We start from the raw sequence: 19941 nt of genomic DNA on the forward strand, positions 1-19941 counted from the left end.
GCAGGCTCGGTCCTCGCCCACAAGCCCAAGCGGCCACAAGCGCCGCGCCAGGAGCGACAACAACAGGGGCGGCCGCGACACGTGTGCGACGCACCATGGAGTTTGAGGAGCTGGGCATCGGGGAGGAGTGCGGGGTCTTCGGATGCCTCGCCGCCGGGGTCTGGCCCACCGAGCTGGACGTGCCGCATGTGATCACGCTGGGGCTGGTGGGGCTGCAGCACAGGTAAGGGAAGGGGCTTTGGGGGGCCACACATAAGGGGGCTCTGCAGGGAAAGGTCTGATCTCCAGTGCTGGAGCCTTGGAGGCAACCAGTTGTGGCTGTGAGTCTTCCTAAAGCTTGCATCTACAGCCAGGCATGGGCAAACTTCGGCCCTCCTCCAGGTGTTTTGGACTTCAACTCCCACAATTCCTAACAGCCGGTAGGCTGTTAGGAATTGTGGGAGTTGAAGTCCAAAACACCTGGAGGAGGGCCGAAGTTTGCCCATGCCTGGCTGTAGATGCATCTTGATTCTTCTCATTGTCCCACAGTATTGAGCATTAGCAGTTACACTACTTTTTGCTAGTGTTTTGCCACTGTTTTTGCCCTCATACTTACTGAGGGCCCTTCCACACAGCCCTAAATCCCAGAATATAAAGGCAGGAAATCCCACATTATCTGATAACCCAGTTCAAAGCAGATATTGTGGGATTTCCTGCCTTGATATTCAGGGATATAGGGCTTTGTGGAAGGGCCCTGGTTGATAAATCTGATGTCTTGCAGGTAAATTTGCTCCGAACACCCCAACTTTTCCACATGTTTTATTACACAGGGCCTTCACCGATTCCGGTCAAAGTTTGTGTTTTCACCAAACAGTGATTGCATTGAATTTGCTCAGCATCGAAGGCCCCTTCCACACAGCTGTGTAAAATCCCACATTATCTGCTTTGAAATGAGTTATATGGCATTGTGGACCCAGATATTTATTTATTTATGTATTTAAAGCATTTATATTCCGCCCTTCTCAGGGCAGAGCACAGCACATACACGGCAAACATTCAATGCCGGGACACAAATTCACATACAATACATAAACATAAAAAAATACATTAAAATACATCATTTAAAACTGTCCTAGCCATCCGCATCAAATCCAATTGGCCCTGTTATCTTTTCCACTGCCGCTTCATTGCCCTGTCCTGAAAGCTTGGTCCCACAGTCAAGTTTTTACCATCCTTCTAAAGGACAGGAGGATGGGGGTGACCCTCCATAGCAGGGGAGCAATCACCAAGAAGACCCTGTTTCTCGTCCCCACCAATTGTGCCTGTGACAGTGGCGGGACAGAAAGCAGGGCCTCCTCAGAAGATCTTAATCTCCATGATGGTTCATAGGGGAAGATGTGTTCGGACAGGTAATTTGGGCCGGGGCCGTTTAGGGCTTTATAGGCCAAAGCCAGCACTATGAATTGTGCCCGGTAGCAAACTGGCAGCCAGTGGAGGTGGCATAACATGCGAGTTGTGTGCTCCCTGTATGCCACCCTAGTTATTAACCTGGCTGCCTCTTCTTGGACTATTTGAAGCTTCCAAGCAGTCTTCAAAGGCAACCCCACATAGACTGCATTGCAGTAGTCTATCCTAGAGGTAATGAGAGCGTGGACCACCGTGGCCAAGTCTGACTTCCCAAGGTACGGGCGCAGCTGGCGCACAAGATAACTCGGGGCTCTTCCACACAGCTATATAACCAAGGCAGAATAACCCACAATATCTGCTTTGAACTTGAATATCTGAGGGCACTTCCACACAGCCCTGTATCCCAGAATATCAAGGCAGAAATAATAATATAAGGAGACCCCGGTGGCGCATTGGGTTAAACCACTGAACTGCTAAGCTTGTTGACTGAAAGGTCGCAGGTTCAAATCCGGGGAGCGGTGTGAGCTTCCGCTGTCAGCCCCAGCTTCTGCCAACCTAGCAGTTCGAAAACATGCAAATGTGAGTAGATCAATAGGTACTGCTCTGGCAGGAAGGTAACGGTGCTCCATGTAGTCATGCTGGCCACATGACCTTGGAGGTGTCTACAAACAATGCAGGCTTAGAAATGGAGATGAGCACCACACCCCAGAGTTGGACACGATTGGACTTAATTTAATGTCAGTGGAAAACCATTACCTTTACCTATTATAACTTTATTTCTATACCCCGCCAACCACCTCCCCAAGGGGACTTGGGGTGGTTTACAAGGGACAAGCCCAAAAATTACAATGAAACACAACAAATTAAAAACATATGAAAATATTAAAAAAACAATCACCATTGTAAACAACATTAAGCAATATGGCTGAGATAAAGAACATAGCTGAGGTACAGGCTCATTGAGTACAATACATTCTGAAGGGAGCGCAAGGAAAGTGCAATAATCCAGTAGGTGGGGCTGGGAATACTGTCATCAATCAAACGTGTGGAGGTAGAAGATAAGAGGGCCAATGTAAAGTGCTGAACTTAAAGGAAGGACAGGAAAGTTATTGGTGGACTGCTTAATCTGCTTTGAACCGAGTTATCTGAGTCCACACTCAGATAATGTGGGATTTCCCGCCTTGATATTCTGGGATATAGGGCTGTGTGGAAAGGCCTCCAGATAACCCAATTGTGGGATTATCTGCCTTGATATTCTGGGTTACATGGCTGTGTGGAAGGGTTCTGGGATCAGATCCTGGTATATAGGGCAGTGTATATATATCCAGCTTAAGTAGCCATTGCTAATTGTAGTCTCTTATTCCTTATGTATATGTAGTGAAATCAGAGCTTGGGAATGTGGCCATGTTGGTTGGAGGATTTTGGAAGGGTTGTCTAAACAAAATAACATGTTCATGCTCCGGTCTTCATTTGCAATACAGATTTCCCATTTTATGTATCAATATATTCTTGCAGGGCAGAGTGAGTATTAAACTCTTCAAGATCCCTGTATGATTAACTCAAGGGATGATATGTTGGTACAGACTGAGTATATTTTATCTGGAATTCACAAATTCGAAAAAGTTAAATCTGAAATTGCCCACAAGGCAGCATAAAGGATTAAATACATAAATTATTTAAAAATATTATGTATAAATTACTTTCAGACCATTATATAAGGTGCATATGGAAGGTTAATGAATTTCATTCTTAAACCTGGGGCCCCTTCTATACTGCCAGACAATCCAGGTTATCAAAGCAGAAAATCCACATTATTGGCTTTGAACTGGATTATTTTAGGGCCCTTCCACACAGCCATATAACCCAGAATGTCAAGGCAGAATAACCCACCATATCTGCTTTGAACTGGGTTATCTGAGTCCACACTGCCATATATCCCAGTTCAAAGCAGATATACACCTGTGTAGAAGGGGCCTGTATCTCATCTCCAAGATGTATCATTATGTATGTGTAAACCAATACAGGGATTCAAAAATTAAAAGTACTTCTGGTCCCAAAAATTTTGGATAAGGGATATGCAACCTGTAATTAATTGCATCAAGGCAATCATGTTTTGTTTAGCTTAAGTAGGAGCAAAGAACTTGTGCTGATGCTTATCTGAAAGGGATCATCAGAACAAGATGCAAGTGATCCCTCATTGTGTTACATCTGTAGTAGGTTCTGGGATTTGGGGCCCGTCTACACTGCCAGATAATCCAGTTCCAAGCAGATAATTTGCATTTTATATGGCTGTGTAGAAGAGGCTCAAAGGCCCTTCCACATAGCCATATAACACAGAATATCAAGGCAGATATTTGACAATATCTGCTTTTAACTGAATTATCTGAGTCCATACTGCCATATACTGCCAGTTCAATGTGGATTTTATACAACTGTGTGGAAGGGTCCTAAGTCTTGCACTTCAGTCTACCACTCTCTTTTTGCTCCCTCTTGATCTATGGCACAACAGATGTGTTGGGCCACAAGCATCACTATTGCTAGCCATATGGTGGCCATGCTGTCTGTCTTTGTCTTCTAATATTTTTAATTGTATACAAATAAAAACATTCCCAGGTTAATCAGGTCACCTACGAATTCATTACTTGGTTTAGGAGTGATCCTTATTCTTGTTTACTTAGTAGTCTAGCAGGATTGTGATGGGAAACAATTATTAGTGGGATACTAACAGTAAGCAGAAGTACTCCTTCTCTGACTAGTATCACCAAATGTTTTAAACACCAAAACAATGACTCAACTGTAAGCCCCAGGAAACATGGCAGGCTTTACTTGCAAGTAAAGGTGGCATAGGTTGGTGCTGAAAACCTCTGTCCCAGGCTTATTTCTGTATCAACGACTCACTAAACTACTTTACTTTTGCAAGCCAGAGCTAACTGAGAAAATAATCATCTCTCACAGGCACACAAAACAATACGTTGCATAACTGAATATTAAACTTACACCAGAGTCTATAGGCGGAGGTGAGTTTCATCACTGTACTGATAAGACCTGGCCTCACCTTGATTTCTCCTCTAAAGCAATCTGACTTTTTCTCAACCATTCCTTCTATGATTTTGTCACTCCTTAACTTAACTACTTACATATTCATTGAGTAGCATATTGTAAAGACACACCTTTCCCTCCACTTTCATGTATTGTAAAGCACTTATTGGTTTGGCAATTTCCCATAGAGAAGATTAAGAATTAGATGTTGCTGAACACAACCTGTTGACATTTCCCACTGTTGTCTGTGCTGGTTGGAGCTACTGGGAATTATAATCCAGCAATAGCTGGATTACCACATCGTTCTTCCTCATGATAAACCTACACTGCATAAATACAATATTCACATGTAACCATTTAGAGTGCACACACATTGTACACACATACAAGTCAGGTATGAAGCATAATTGTTAAAAGCAAAATGACCAGATTTAATTCTACACAAACATATGCTTGCTCTTTTTTCCTGTTGCTTATTGTCTTTCACATGACTCTTTGGTGCTTTAGAATCTTAATTGCTTTATCAATGGGTTTTTTAGATTACTAAGTGGTGTGTGTTTTGTTTGCTTCAAAATCTCACATTTGTTTGAATTCCATTTAAAGTATTTAGAGATAGCTATATAGGTGCTATCTTGCATCTAGTTACATCTACTTATATGGATTTTCAGGCCCAATAACCTAATCATATACCTGTTTACTCCATTCTAAGTCTTGTAGACTTACAGCATATTTTCTAGGGATGAAACCTGAACTGACAGCTCTTTAGTTAGATTTTAAATTGGGTTACTAACCCTTTTCATTCTTGAATTCCTGATGCTCTTTTGTAGCCATTATGAAATCAGAGGATCGTAACATTCCTGGAAAAGTAACTTTTTTCCAAAGATAACAGTTTCTAGTGGGTCAAATGTGTCAGATTAGTGCAGCAAAATCTAAACCTTGCAACATGACATATGCCATCATTTTCTAGCAATGCTCTATTGCATTCTACATAAGAAAATAGGTCAGCCTCAATGCAATAGAATAAATCTGATATCGGAAATGGCAAGAGCATTTGGCTATGACCTTTGAGTAACCCTACTTGAGGGGGGGGGGGGAAGGAATTGCAAGGGTAAAAGTTCATGCATGACATAGAAGCCTATCTGCTTTGGTTTGAATAGAGACAAAGCCTTCATTACATTCCATGTATTGATTAGCATATCAATGTAAGAATGTCTGTATCCACCCAACTATTGTTTGTTAATGTTACAGTTGAAGTGTTACTAATTGTTTTCATTTCTTGCATTATAGTTTCCTCTGACCCCATTGATCACAGTCTCCCAAACATGAGAGAGCCAGTGTGTTATAGAGGCTTTAGTGTTGAACTAGGACTCTAGAAGTCAGGGTTCAAATCCCTGTCCAGCCTTAGAAACCCATTGGGTGACCTTGGGCAAGTCACAATCTCAGCCTCAGAGAGAGGGAAAGTCAAATATCCACTCCACTCCTTCCCAAGAAAATCCTTAAGCTTGACAGTAATAAAGCATGCCTGTAATAGGCCAATCAATGCTAATCTAGGCTATTAAACGCTAATCAATGAACTAAATCTGGCTACCAGTATTTTTAAAAAACTCTAAAATCATAACAATAAATAAAGAACAACCAATGTATTGTGTTTTAGTCAACAAACGCTTTGAATCGGTGGCTTTAGGTTAAGGGGGTGAGAGCTGGGAAAATTGCCTTGGAAGGCTGGATCCAGCCCAGAGATCTTAGTTTGGGGACCCCTGCTTTAGATTGTTGTTTTAATTCAGAACATACATATTATATGTTGTTTTTCAGAAAGCTGTGTTCGTTAATTAAACACAGAATATCTTTAAGAAATTGCAACTTCACATCTGAAATGTAGTTAGTCACACACTCGGGTTGAGTCAATTGCTCAACAGTGTCGAGCCATATGGTGGACAAGGGTTAACTTGATTGCAATTGGCAAGTGCCACATATTATATATGTCAACAATTTTGTATTGTTTTATATAAAATTTCAAGGCCAGATTTTCACATTTAGGTTACAGTTGTGCTGCTATGTTAACTGAGCTCTGAGTAAAGGCTGGATGCCTTTGATGCAGATCACACTGGCTTGGTCTTTTAACAAACCAATTAGATATTACATTTTAGTTCAACCCTATGAAGAAGTATACTATAAATAAAAAGCAAAGACAAGCCCCCTTTGAACAAATATTTCCAAGAAAACCTTGTGATAGATTTGTCTTAGGGTTATCACAAGTGAGAAACGGCTTCAAGGCACACAACAACATAAATGTAGTTTACTGTGTAGATTAACCAGATTCTGTTTGTAATATGCCATAGCTTTGAGGAATTGGATAATTATAATTGAGCTAGAGTATCATTGTTTTTCTGGAGTAGCTCCAGTGACCCTTTGTACTAAAGACTTCATCTGAATAGCTCATCATGGCTTTACATACCAGATAAAATTCTAGCTATTGCAACTCGTGGACTTTTGTACTTTAAGAAAGGAGTCTGTGTACTACTGTGCAATATTTATTCTACAGGGCATCTCAAAGTCGTTTTTAGTTTACATTCTGGTGATTGCTGTGCCATTTTGTGCTGAAATTTGTCCTAATGGATAAGACATAAAATCTGGCACAGGTTTAGTAAAGTAAATCCAGATCAGTCACCCCCCACATTTCCTTCTCTGAAAGTTCCTTTTATGGCTTTTTGAGGAAATGTAGTCTAAAGTTATATCAGGAGATTTATTCTTAGCGGTACACCACCTTAACATTATTCATTTATAACCTCTTATATATATATATATATATATATATATATATATAGAGAGAGAGAGAGAGAGAGAGAGAGAGAGAGAGAGAGAGCACATATAGATCAGGTGTGGGCAAACCCAGGCCTGGGGGTGGATGCAGCTTCTTGGGCTCTTTTATCAGGCCTTGCCCTCCTCTCTCTCACCATCCTTCCTTCCTTCTCTCATTCCTTCTTCCTTCCCTCCCTACTTCCTTCCATTACACCCTTTTGTCCTTCCTTCCTTCCCTCTTTCCTTCCTACTTACCCCTCTCGCTTTCTCCTTCATTCCTTCCCTTTTGTCTTTCCTCTTTCCACTCCCTTCCTCCTTTCCTTCCATTCATCCTCCTTCTTTCCTTCTCTTTTTCCTTCCTCTTATTCTTTTGGGGGATGTTTAGCTTGGAGAAGAGAAGGTAGCCCTGAGTCCCCTCAGGGATATAGGATGGGTTATAAATAAACTATTATTATTATTATTATTATTATTATTATTATTATTATTGAGCAGGAACATGAGAACCATGTTTCCAGATTGAGGCAGAGGGGGGAAACTGACTTTATGCTGCTCTAGAGACAAGGGTATAGGGGAGCAATAGTTTCAAATGGCAGGAAAAGAGATTTGATTGAAAATATTAGGAAGAACTTCCTGAGAGTAAAAGCTGTTGGAGAGTGGTTTTGGATACCATAGAGAAGGGTTATGAGTTGTTTCACCGACATCTTGCAGCCTTTTATGTACATTATTTTAATCTTGTGCATGACACAAAGTTGTGTATGTAGAATCATCAGAAAGCAAAGATATCACTATCTTAACCTTTGGATTTTGGATATTTCAGATTATATTTCAGATTTATGCATATGGAATGCTCAATGTGTATTTGCTGCACCATATACTTTTATAATGGAAGCTGTAGAATTTTTGAAGGACAGATGTATTTTCAAGTCATTGTGGTACACAAAGGCAAAGTCCATCTGTGGTAAAAGGACAGTTCCTTTGAATATGGTACAGAGTTTCTTATATCCAACATCATCTGCTTAATAGCAGAATGATTTATAGTGCAATTTAACAATGTCTGTTAAAGGTAAGTTTTTATTTATTTCAGTTTTAAAGTGTTAGAAATCCTGTTACTGAACACTTACATAGTTAGTGTTGTTGCAAAAGTTGAGCATTTTGCTATCTGTGATTATGAGACCTACTGGATACTTATGAAACATTTTATAAAACTAGGATGCCAAGTAAGGAAAGAAGACTGAGCCCATATTATAAACATCTTGCTTCGTGAATTTGATTCATGTTAATCAATAAAGGAAAAAAACGTCATGTGAGTCCTTGACCCTGCCAATTTTGCAACATGCATTTTGGAATAAGCTTGCGGCTTGTTAATTTTTGCCTAAAACATGCTCCATTTTGAGAAACATTTTGGCAAGAATTAGATGTTCACTGATTAAGAGAGTTTCTGAATGCATTCTTGTTTCTCATCATGAGAACATTTTGGCAGCCAATCCGTATGATAAATTTTATTGGAATTAGAGTAAAATTTGCCAGAGATTAGTGAAAAATGTATACTCTTTAGATTTATTTTCGGCTACTGTTGCAAAAATAATAATACATAGTTCCTTGTACTCTGTTGTATCTCAGCCTTTGTTTCTTGATATTGTATTGCAACTTCGCTTCAGAATGCAAGGTCTTTTATTCTTTTATCTTTTGACTATTTATTTGGAAGGAAAAAGCATTTTCTCATTTTATGCAACCTATATTATATTACTATTTGCTATTTTTCAAGTTATTTGGAAACTTACTAAAATTCTATCAATTTAATGGAGAACCTAGTAGATAATCATTGGCAAAAAGAGTAATGGTATTTTAAACTGGGTTGCTGTGAGTTGCTGCATGGCCATGTTCCAGAAGCATTCTTTTCTGAAGTTTCACCCACATCTATGGCCGACATCCTCAGAGGTTGTGAGGTCTTTGGAAACTAGGCAAGTGGGGTTTATACATCTGTGGAATCTTTAAAGTAAGATTTGTAATTTGCTCAAATTTTTTTAAAAAAATCCTTTGGGTCCCCAAAGAGGCAATGTTCAGTTTTAATTATTTGAAACAAGATGAGTGAGATTTAGAATTCATCCTACTAAACTTTTCAAGTTGATCTCTATAAGGGTTTCATATGGCTTACATTATCTGGATTGGGACCTAAAATGTTATGGAACGGATACTTAGTATTTCCTTGGAGATCAGAGGAAATAGACTGCTGTTTTACTTCAACCAGATGTGAGATTTGGAATGCTGCTGTTTGTCCTGATTGTGTCCTGATGGGCTGGATGAGGGCTAATAAGTTGAAGCTTAATCCTGATAAGACAGAGGCTCTCTTGGTCAGTCATGGGCAGATCGGGATATAGGGTGGCAACCAGTGATCATATTCCTTCATTCCTTGTAAAAGAGAGATAAAACAACACCAACCTGTTGTACGGCAGGAAGAATGTCATTCATTTGTGTTCTGTTATTCGGCATTTCTTCCTGCTTGTAAAATCTCTCGAAAGGCATCCTTCGGTTTGTGATGACTGTATGCAAGGTGTCAGATATACATGTTTGTGACTGGACTGCTATATTCTCAGAAGCACTTTTCTTAAACTGAATAGGCGAGAGTTCTGTAGGAGAAAAAGTCATTTCAGGTATGATACATCTTTATGAAAGTCTGACCTAATATAAGGGTTGTTGTTGTTGTGTGTCTTCAGGTTGTTTCTAACATACGACAAGGCTATGGTGAAACTATCTTGGTCTTTTCTTGGCAAGATTTGTTCAGTAGGGGTTGGCCTTTGCCTTCTTCTGAGGCTGGGAGAATATGACCCTGGCTGAGTAGAGATTTGAACCCTGGTCTCCAAAGTCCTAGCCTAACACCCAAACCAATGCATCATGCCAGCTCTCAATGAGTGTGTATAGTTCACACTGAGATGTCAATTTGTTATATACCATTGTAACAAATATACACACTTTTGCATAACATTTATACGTTTCTGAATAACATTTTCAAGTTCCTCTTCATTTACTCCTTTCTTTTGTTGTCTTCTGATGTAGACTCAATATATAATGTTGATATTTCTGTAACAATGTGAAGTAAGTTCCCTGCTTCTAAATCAGTCTGTGACCAGTGAAAGGACATGTACATACCCATAGCCCAAACCCAGGGAAAACTGAATATAGCAATATATTGTGTGTGGCTTGTGAGCACAGTGCTTAGATAGCAAGTAAGAAAAACAACGGAGAACAGATGGGACAAGTGCATCTTTCTCTGTTCTCTAAAAGGTAGGTTTGCATGTGTTTAAGTAAATAGTCTCAGGCCCCATGAATATTCCTGGGCAGCTTGCCCACATAGTTTCATCCACTGCATCCCATACAGACTGGAGAGAAATCACTGGGTCTTTCATTCCTCCTTATTCATATTTGATTGTTTTCAGATTTCCTGTACACATTCCAGCCAGCATTATGATGGAAAGTGTGCTGCAAATTTGGTCTCCGGTAACTTTTTGTTATCATTCATTACTAGAATGATAAGAGTACAGTAGCCCGCCCCTGCCAAACACTTTTGCTCAGGTTAGGGATGCAGAATTCACTCAAAAAATGGAAAAGACATACATAAAACCACTTTTTAAAAAAAAAATATGAGAGAACACCTCTCAAGGAATTTCTGGATCCTCCAAGGCAATCTCTGTTGTTCACTGGAAGCTGACTATAGACTCTCATGTGTTTTGTGTGTGTATATATTTATATATGTGTGTGTTTCTGTATATATATGTGGTTTTGCGCATGTGTTGTATTCCACGCATTGCTGTGGCCCAGTCTGTGTATATGTGTTTTGTGTGTGTATATATGTGTGTTTGCGTACATATATGTGGTTTTGCGCATGCCTTGTATTCCATGCATTGCTGTGGCCAGTCTGTGTATATGTGTTTTGTGTGTGTTTGTGTATATATGTGGTTTTGCGCATGCGTTGTAATGTATTTTTAATTTTTTTTGGCTTTTAAAGTCTCTTCTGCTGTGTTTTTCTGTGTTTTGATGAGTGATGGTCACTCTTTGGCCTGATAGGTGTATTGTATCCAAATTTGGTGTTAATTCGTCCAGAGGTTTTTGAGTTATGTTAATCCCACAAATGAACATTACATTTTTATTTATATACTAGCCATCCCCTGCCATGCGTTGCTTTGGCCTGGTCTGTGTATATGTGTTTTGTGTGTGTATTTGTGTGGTTTTGCGCATGAGTTGTAATGTAATTTTCATTTTTTTTGGCTTTTTAAGTCTCTTCTGCTGTGTTTTTCAGTGTTTTTATGAGTGATGGTCACTCATTGACCTTATAGGTGTCTTGTGTCCAAATTTGGTATCAATTTGCCCAATGGTTTTTGAGTTATGTTAATTCAACAAACAAACATTACATTTTTATTTATATAAATTAATCAAATCCACAGATGTTAAACCTGCATATGGCTAGAGCTGGCTGTACTTCTTATTTTGATGAGAGCAAAATAGTCCTGTAATAGCAGAAAGCAATTCTTACCTTCTTCAGATGCTTTTCTCTTGACTCTCAGTGGTGTATCTGTGGTAACTTCTATAACTGTCTCTTTAGAAAGACAAGAATAAGTACCCTGTTATAAAATGTTTTAAAGTGCATCCTGGTAAGTTGTAATCTTAAAGTTCCAAAGCAGGAAGCATTTTGAATATTAGCTTTTTGGTTTTCTTTATGGAATATTTATAAAACTTAAATGCATAAAACTGTTCGTCCCAGTTCTCACCCTCTTCATATGCCAGAAAACAGAAAAGAGTGCTGGAGTGGCATTTCTTTACTATGAAGATACTTTTAAGTTTACACAGCGTATAAATAATTTCAAAGGGGGAAAGAAGTGTTATTCACATTGTGCACAACTCTGTAATGTTTGTTTTTATCTCTATCATGTACCCCATTCTACTGCTCTTAATCCTAATCACCTAGCACCCCAATTTATCCCTTTTAGGGTTTCTGTAGACATAAGTTCTTGGATAGGTTGACCATGCCACTGGAGTTGACTACAATTAAAGTTTAACAGGAGTTTGTTTAATGAAGAATTTGTGTGAAGAGGGAACCACGATCAACTCAATCCTGTTAAAGAAGCACTTCAATGTTAGAGGTACAAATAATACCAAGCAGGTGAGGATCCTTCTAGGCACACCCTATATCCTAGGAACTGATCCCAGGTTCTCTGCTTTAAACTGAATTATATGAGTCCCCACTGCCAGATAATCTGGGATAAACAGAAAACCTGGTTTCAGAACCTGGGATATAGGGCCTATTTGGAAGAGCCTTCAGCAGGCTGTACAATGAACTCTCCATGAATCCTCTATCACTCAACTTGGTTTCCCTCCATGATATGTATTTATATATAAATGTTCATATTAATTTTAAAAAGATATGTATATCTCACCCTCTATATCAAAGACATGGTCATTTTGAAACGGTATAATCAATAAAATGACTCAAAATACTCAAACCTATTAAATAATTTAACAAGCTAAAAGAAGACAGAAAACAATTCAGTACTGTACGCATGTGATGGATCTGGGATTTTTTAGCACCTTTGAAACTTAACTGAGAAAAAGAAATTGGTAGCATTGGTTTTTATAAATTTAACCCTATTTCCCCAATTCAAAATCTGTACGGATCTATATGTAAACAGACCGTGTTTTCATATGACACTGGAGTGAAAGAAATATATATGCCAATGAGGCCTCTAAATCAAAGGGTAGTCCATTACTGAGCTGCTACAGCTGAATCCTGTGTACCACAGTACTGTTTCTGTGGTTAGAGGGAGCTTCTTTGCGTAAGTCTACTAACATCTGTACAATATAAACAAATTGCATGCTAGTACTATGTTTATGAGACTGAATCTTGCCTGAAATGGACCTGAACTTCAGGTCTCACAGCTGCAACATCTGGCCTAATTTAGAGCTCTGTTGTCCTTGTCCCCTTTTTAATATCCAGCCTGTTAAGAAAACTTGAATGCACCTCTGAGATATTTTGGCAAGTCTGAATAAAGGTATCTTACGTCCGATTTTAAAGCAGAGGTCCTCAGACAGTTTAAGCAGAGGGCCAGTTCACGGACCCTCAGACAGTTGGGGGGCCAGACTATAGTTTGAAAAAAACACAAACGAATACATATGCACACTGAACATATCTTATTTGTAGAACAAAAAACCACAGAAGAACAATATAATACTTAAAAGGAAGAACAATTTTAACCAACATAAATGCACCAGTATTTTTACAGGAAGCGTGACGCGACTTTTGGCTGATGAGATAGTTAAGTTATTTAGGCTCATTGTTATTGTGCGCCTTCAAGTCATTTCAGATTTAGTGCAAGCCTAAGTCTAATATTTAGAGTGGGGGCCATGTAAATAACCTTGGAGGGTCACTTCGGCCCATGGGCCTTAGTTTGAAGACTCCTGTTTTAGAGTGTGCTTTCCCTCAAAAAACAGTTACATTTGCTTGTTGACATTTTTAATGTTTATTGATAGTTTGATCATTTAAAATATACTCTTCCTTTCCATAAAAAGGACTTTAAATATAATAGTTAAAAGTTAAATTACTTGTGTTAACTGCAGGAGAAAGGAGTGGGTGGATGGAGTGAGTTATGTTGGTGATCTGCTCCCAATTACTAAACGGTACTTAAGCCACTCAGGAAAATTGCATGTAAAACAGCCATCAGTGAGATATGATTTACTTGTCAGTTGAACAGCAAAGATTAGACATAATTCAGTGTCATCTTGTCATCCAGTATTAAGTTCTGCAGATTATATAATTCTTAACATCTGATTATTAAATTACCTTTTCTTTTGCTAACTTGGAAGGTTTGCATACCTGAGGGATGGCTTCTCAAAATACAATCAATCTCATCATAAAACCGCATTTTTCTTCTTGCATTCCCATGCTGATCATTTTCTTTTTGAAGTGCACGGTATTCATATTTTAAGTTCTTGTACTTTGTGCGGCATTGCTTCCAGTCTCTGTCTATTCCAACTTTCATTAGTCTTCTTGCAATCTCCTCAAATATTTCTTTATTTCTTGTTGCTCCTTCGAGCATTTGCTGAATCTCCTCATTGGACCATATATTTATCAGAGCTCTAACTTCATTGTCACACCAGTGCTTTCCTGTTCCTGTGTCATTAATTGTAACAACCCTAAAGTGATTCTGTGCTTCATCCAAGGACATTTGATTGTCTGGAAAGAAAGAAAAAAACAACATAAAATAGTATATAAATATTCAAGCAGTAAAGCAGACCTGTTAAAGTAACCAGAAATCTTAGATTCATAATTTTAAGTAGGAGAACATCTGAACAACGTGAAATGTTCTTATATTCTTAGTGTACAGCTGAGTTACTGTATAGAAGCTATGCTGGTCACACTATTTTGATACAGAAGTCTATTCCTTTTGAGGAGTGTTTGGATCTGGTCTTCTAAGTGTGAGATACAACTGAGAAACTGCTGTTTCTATCCATGTTCCAGACTACGAGTGGGAATCATGCAGCCCTTCAGGTGATGAGGGGCTGCAACTCAAAGCATGCTGACCAGAGTTCCAAAGGTTGCAATTCATCAGCAGCTGGACAGCTGCACAATTCCCACTCCTGTTACAAACCTAGGCAGAACGTTTAAGCATAAGCGTATGATGCTCAGGAGGTTCATCACACAGGGAAACTGTGAGGAATACCATAAGTAGACAGTGTGCAGCCACAGCTGTGATATCAGTCTACATTAGGCGTCCTAAAACTGGTCCTCCAGCAGTTTGGGCCCCCGACCTCCAGAAGCCCTAGCCATCTCGTGCAATGGCCAGGAGGGATTCTGGGATTTGGAGGCCAAAGGAGCTGGAGGACTGTAGTTTGAGGATGGATCTTCTGCTGGTGGATGCCCTCTGGATTTGTGAATAATTGACAGATAGGGCATGTAGCTTGTAACTTTGCAGATATTAATGGAGTACAACTCCTATGATACCATAGCTATATTGGCTAGGTTGATGGGAACTAATGTATTGCTGAAGGTTTCCATGGCCAGAATCACTGGGTTGCTGTAAGTTTTTCGGGCTATATGGCCATGTTCCTCTCCTGACGTTTTGCCTGCAGGCATCCTTAGAGATTGTGAGTTCTGTTGGAAACTAGGAAAATGGGGTTTATATATCTGTGGAATGTCCAGGGTGGGAGAAAGAACTCTTGTCTGTTGGAGGGAGGTGTGAATGTTTCAATTGACCACCTTGACATTTCTGACAATCTGGTAACTCTAAATATAATTACTCAGGAGTAAGTCATATGGAACACAAACATATTTTAAAGATTTCTATGGTGCTGCAATTTGCCAGTTGAGAGTTGGCCTAGCAGTTTTCAAGATGTGGTTTCTTCCTGGCTGGGGAAATCCTTTGATGAGAGGTGATTAGCTGTCCCTAATTGTTTCTTGTCTGGAGTTCACCTGTTTTTGAATGTTGTTCTTTATTTACTGTAATGATTTTAGAGTTTTTACTGGTAGCAAAATTTTGTTCATTTTCATGGTTTCTTCCTTTTTATTGAAATTGTCCACATGTTTGTGGATTTCAATGGCTTCTCTGGTGGTTGTGAGAGTGGTCCAGCATTTCTGTATAATCAAATAATATGATGTGTCCGGTTTGGTTCATCAGGTGCTCTGCTATGGCTGACTTCTCTGGGTGAAGTAGTCTGCAGTGCCTTTCATATTCCTTGATTTGTGTTTGGGTTCTCCCTATGTAGACTTCTCCACAGCTGCATGGTATATGGTAGACTCCTGCAGAGGTGAGAGGATCCCTCTTGTCCTTTGCTGAACGTAGCAGTTGTTGGATTTTCTAGTGGGTCTCTAGATTGTTTGTAGGTTGTGTTTCCTCATCAGCTTCCCTATGCAGTAAGTGGTTCCCTTGATGTATGGCAAGAACATTTTTTCTCTGGGTGGATCATTGTCTTTTGTCTCGTGGCTTGTTCCCAGTCTTGTAGCTCTTCTGATGCAAACTGTTTTGAAGAACCTTAAGCTGATTGCAGCACTATAGAAATCTTTAAAATATGTTTGTGTTCCATATGACTTACTCCTAAATAATTATATTTAGAGTTACCAGATTGTAGGAAATGTCATTCATACTGGAATTATAGTAATAATAACATCATCAAAATTGGAATAGCAGATAACAAAACCTGAAAAATGATTTCTTGATATTTCTTATCCACAAAACTGACACTAGCAGCAATTGGACTGTAATAGCAAGCAACTCTCTACTGTTATATTTAACATTCCACATTAGCAAATATTACACTATGCAACACAATTTTTGTTCCTGGATTATAAATGTCATCTCCTAATGGGTTATATCATAAAAACATAGAAAAAGTTTAATAAACTGCAGAAACTTTGTTTTTGTGGGACACCCTGCACATTTTTCTATAGTTTTTCAATGAATAGCTCATCCAGTCTCAACCAATTCAACCTAGTTTGTTGCAGCCACAAAAATGAAGTTTCTAGAGTATAACAACTACTTCAAAGTAAGTACCACACAATTAAACAGGAATAACACTTTCAAACCATAAACATGTTTCCCCCCCCCCCCCCCCCCCAAATTCTGTTACATAGTGTTATGTTCATGTCTTAGTAAAATTGCAGCAACTCAGTGTGGAGTTTCTGCAGTTATAAATGTACAGGAGGAGGAGGGACCAAGGACTGGTATTCCTCTTCTCCCCTGACTTTCAAAAAGCAAATCACTTACCTGTCCCAGGTATCTCTTTATACACCGAGAATCCAGGTGCATCCTCTGAGGCAGTGCTGATAGAATCATCATCTGTGAAAATAATTCCGATGATGTCAGGACACATAGCTGATATACAAGACCTAACTTCCCCCCTTTCTCACATTTTAAACTTAAAAGTAGTTGGAATAAAATGATATATCAAGCAGCCCTCCTCTTGATGATATGCTAAATGTACTTCCTGATGTGGAAAGGAGGCATCACATCATTAGTTTCTTTTTTCTCATTCACTTTTAAAATTGCTACCTTTAAAAGTCACATGAAATATACTGCAAACATGCATATTCCTGAGAGAACTGGGCTGTAAACAACTGGACTTCAACTACCGATGTCCAGGTTAATCTGCTGCTCTATGCCTATGGCAAACTTTTTTCCTGCATAATTTTTTGAACATTATTTTATTAATTATTTGACACAAACAATCTAATATACAATCAGAAAATATACATTCAAAAATAACTAAACGTGTCTCGATCTATATTCAAATGGCAACTTGTGCAAAATAAGTATAACATACTTTACCATTCACTAGAATTCAAGACATCTTCAAAGCAAAATCCATGCAAACTATTGTTAACTAGAATTATTGGTTACTATGTTTTAGGGAAAAAATGTTTCCATCTGGATAATAGCAATAGTACCATCAGCTCCCCACTCAATATCATTTTCAAAAATCTTAATGTAATTAAGAATATATTTTACAGTCAAGAGAATTTCAAAATATATCTACACACATCATGATTTCACATTAATAAAATGATCACAAGCATTTTCTTGTGATTTGAGCTTTCTGACTGTTTTACATACACAAGTATGGATAACTGAATCATAATTTCCCATCATAATTTTAATCTTATGCATTTCCAAACTCTGAAGGACTCATGAGCTAGGTAGCGTCGTTGCCTTAGGATGCAATATGGTTCAATGTACGTTTTTTGCTGTGTAAACATGATAGCTTTTAAAGATCAAAGCCTTGTTTCAATCATATAAATCTAACCTAAAATGTGGTGTAGGCCATTCTTATTGGCCAAGCCTGGTCTACAGTAAAGTTCAATAGGGAGGTCCAAAACATTTTTTGATCCTTTATAGCAAAAAAGAGAAACTTTCCACACCTTTACTCATTGCAAAATAATAAACATTGTACAGCTTCCTTTTTGGAAACAAGGTCTGTTTGAAACAGTATTTGCCAAGTCCTTGAAAGAAAGAATAACACTATGTCAACAGAGGAAGAGGCAGATCCAAGTTCTGTTTTGTGAGGAATGGTACAGGAATTTTGGCTTTAGTTTTAAATTTTTGCAATTCTTTGAAAGGATGTGGAGTTCCTGTATGTCACGGGTATAATTTAAGGCAGGATTCTATGAAGGACATTTGTCTATTTGCAGAAGATATTCTGTATAACGCATAAACTCAAGGGACTGCTGTGTGCTTTCTGATCCTGTTCAGTGGGTTGCACCAAGGCCCAGCTGACCTGAGTGAGCTTCTGGAATCTAGTCCAACATGCAGGAACTCATGTAGAAAGAGAAGTCAACATTGGGAAATTTTATTTTAACTTTGACAGGTTGCAAAATGGTGATGAGGGACCAAAGTACACACTACAAGAACGAGCAAACATTTGAAATTCAGTAGGAGGAGAGGGGGAGAGATGTCTGGATGGAAAAGGGCTCAATATAACTTCCAACATTTCACTGTGCTTTTGTACCAAAAAAGGAAAAGCCTCATGAGGATGTTTTCAATTTCCAAAGAAAACTGTTGATCCTGCATTAGAGGCATGTACTGTATCGTTTGTCCATTTGAATTGGAAATTCTTTATCCTGTTGGAAATAAGTTCACCATAACCTTATTGAAAAGGTAAAAATGATGTCACATCCGTTTGGCAAAATGTGTATCTCCATGAACATATGGAGACCACCTTTTGAAAACCACTAGTCAAGAAAAGCATGACCTTAGAAGTCAATCCTTTGAACAAGTGAATTTGCAGCCAATAATGTAATGGCACAGAGGGAACTCAGCTGTCAAACTGAAGAACCATGACTTTAAACAGCCAAGGATAAAGACATGCCACTACAAAAATATATTGGGTTAGTAGAGGATGGTTGTTTCTTGGATGTAGAATTTGCAGTTGCCCATCTACTCTCCCTTAAAACCTCTTAGTTAAAATATGCACTAAAGAGAACAAAGTAGTCTTCTTTAAAAATAATGTATCAGGTTTACTAACAAACTTCTTGTATATATTCAGCATACTAGTCCATAGTCCAATGTCTTTAAGCATATAGATATAGTCCAAACTGTATAACTGTACTCACTGGAGTCTGAAAGGAGACAAATGCATCCACCTTCATTGAGGTCTAAAAACGTACTATATAACAAAAATGGAGCCTTGTGTCTGAAGCCCCTCCCACGCCAAAGACGTATAGTCAATCTGGCAAACCAAAATGTACATACAATATAGGTTAACAATTACACACATTTACAAACAGTTAATGGAGGCTTGGAAGGTTTCTATTTCGAATAATTAGGAGTTGGAAACTATATTTCAGGCTGAGTGGAAATGGTAGGCTACCAATTAGTTTCCCTGGTGAAAACTTCTCCTGTTATTCAAATAGCTACTGAGTGATGCCTGGTGCCCTTTGTTTGAAGCTGCTACAAGTTAGAAAACAGCAGTTTTGGGGAGAGCAAGAGAATCTACTTTTTATTCACCTCACATCAGAGTTCACACTAATCTCTCTGAATAGAAACATCTTATTTTTGCCTTTATCCAAACTAACACTAGCATTGCCTTTGTTTAGAGAATGAATTGAATAGTTATCCTGGGACTTTAAAGCAAATGTGAATTAGGCAATACCAGGAACATTGGAGGCGAACAGCATCTGGTTTTGTTGTTGAAAATTATCCCAAGGAAACAGATATTTTTACATAGAAGGCAAGTTGA

General features: G+C 38.7%; 2 protein-coding genes across 2 annotated transcripts in view; one reads left to right on the forward strand and one right to left on the reverse strand.

Moving 5' to 3' along the window:
- PPAT (phosphoribosyl pyrophosphate amidotransferase) overlaps positions 1-19941 on the forward strand; it is a 69983-nt gene continuing 50042 nt past the window's right edge. Inside the window, exon 1 of the mRNA XM_060778548.2 lies at positions 1-223. Within this exon, the coding sequence (XP_060634531.2) occupies positions 96-223 (128 nt within the window). The 5' untranslated portion in view covers positions 1-95. The remainder of the gene's footprint in view (positions 224-19941) is intronic.
- The window catches only part of LOC137097051 (zinc finger and SCAN domain-containing protein 29-like), a 35387-nt gene continuing 25073 nt past the window's right edge, over positions 9628-19941 (reverse strand). The window contains exons 7-10 of the mRNA XM_067468354.1: positions 16974-17045; positions 14087-14446; positions 11753-11815; positions 9628-9851 (exon numbers count right to left, since the gene is read on the reverse strand). Coding sequence (XP_067324455.1) covers positions 9628-9851; positions 11753-11815; positions 14087-14446; positions 16974-17045 — 719 coding nt within the window. The remainder of the gene's footprint in view (positions 9852-11752; positions 11816-14086; positions 14447-16973; positions 17046-19941) is intronic.

This window comes from Anolis sagrei, chromosome 5 (assembly GCF_037176765.1).
Source record: "Anolis sagrei isolate rAnoSag1 chromosome 5, rAnoSag1.mat, whole genome shotgun sequence".
NCBI classification, from domain to species: Eukaryota; Metazoa; Chordata; class Lepidosauria; order Squamata; family Dactyloidae; genus Anolis; species Anolis sagrei.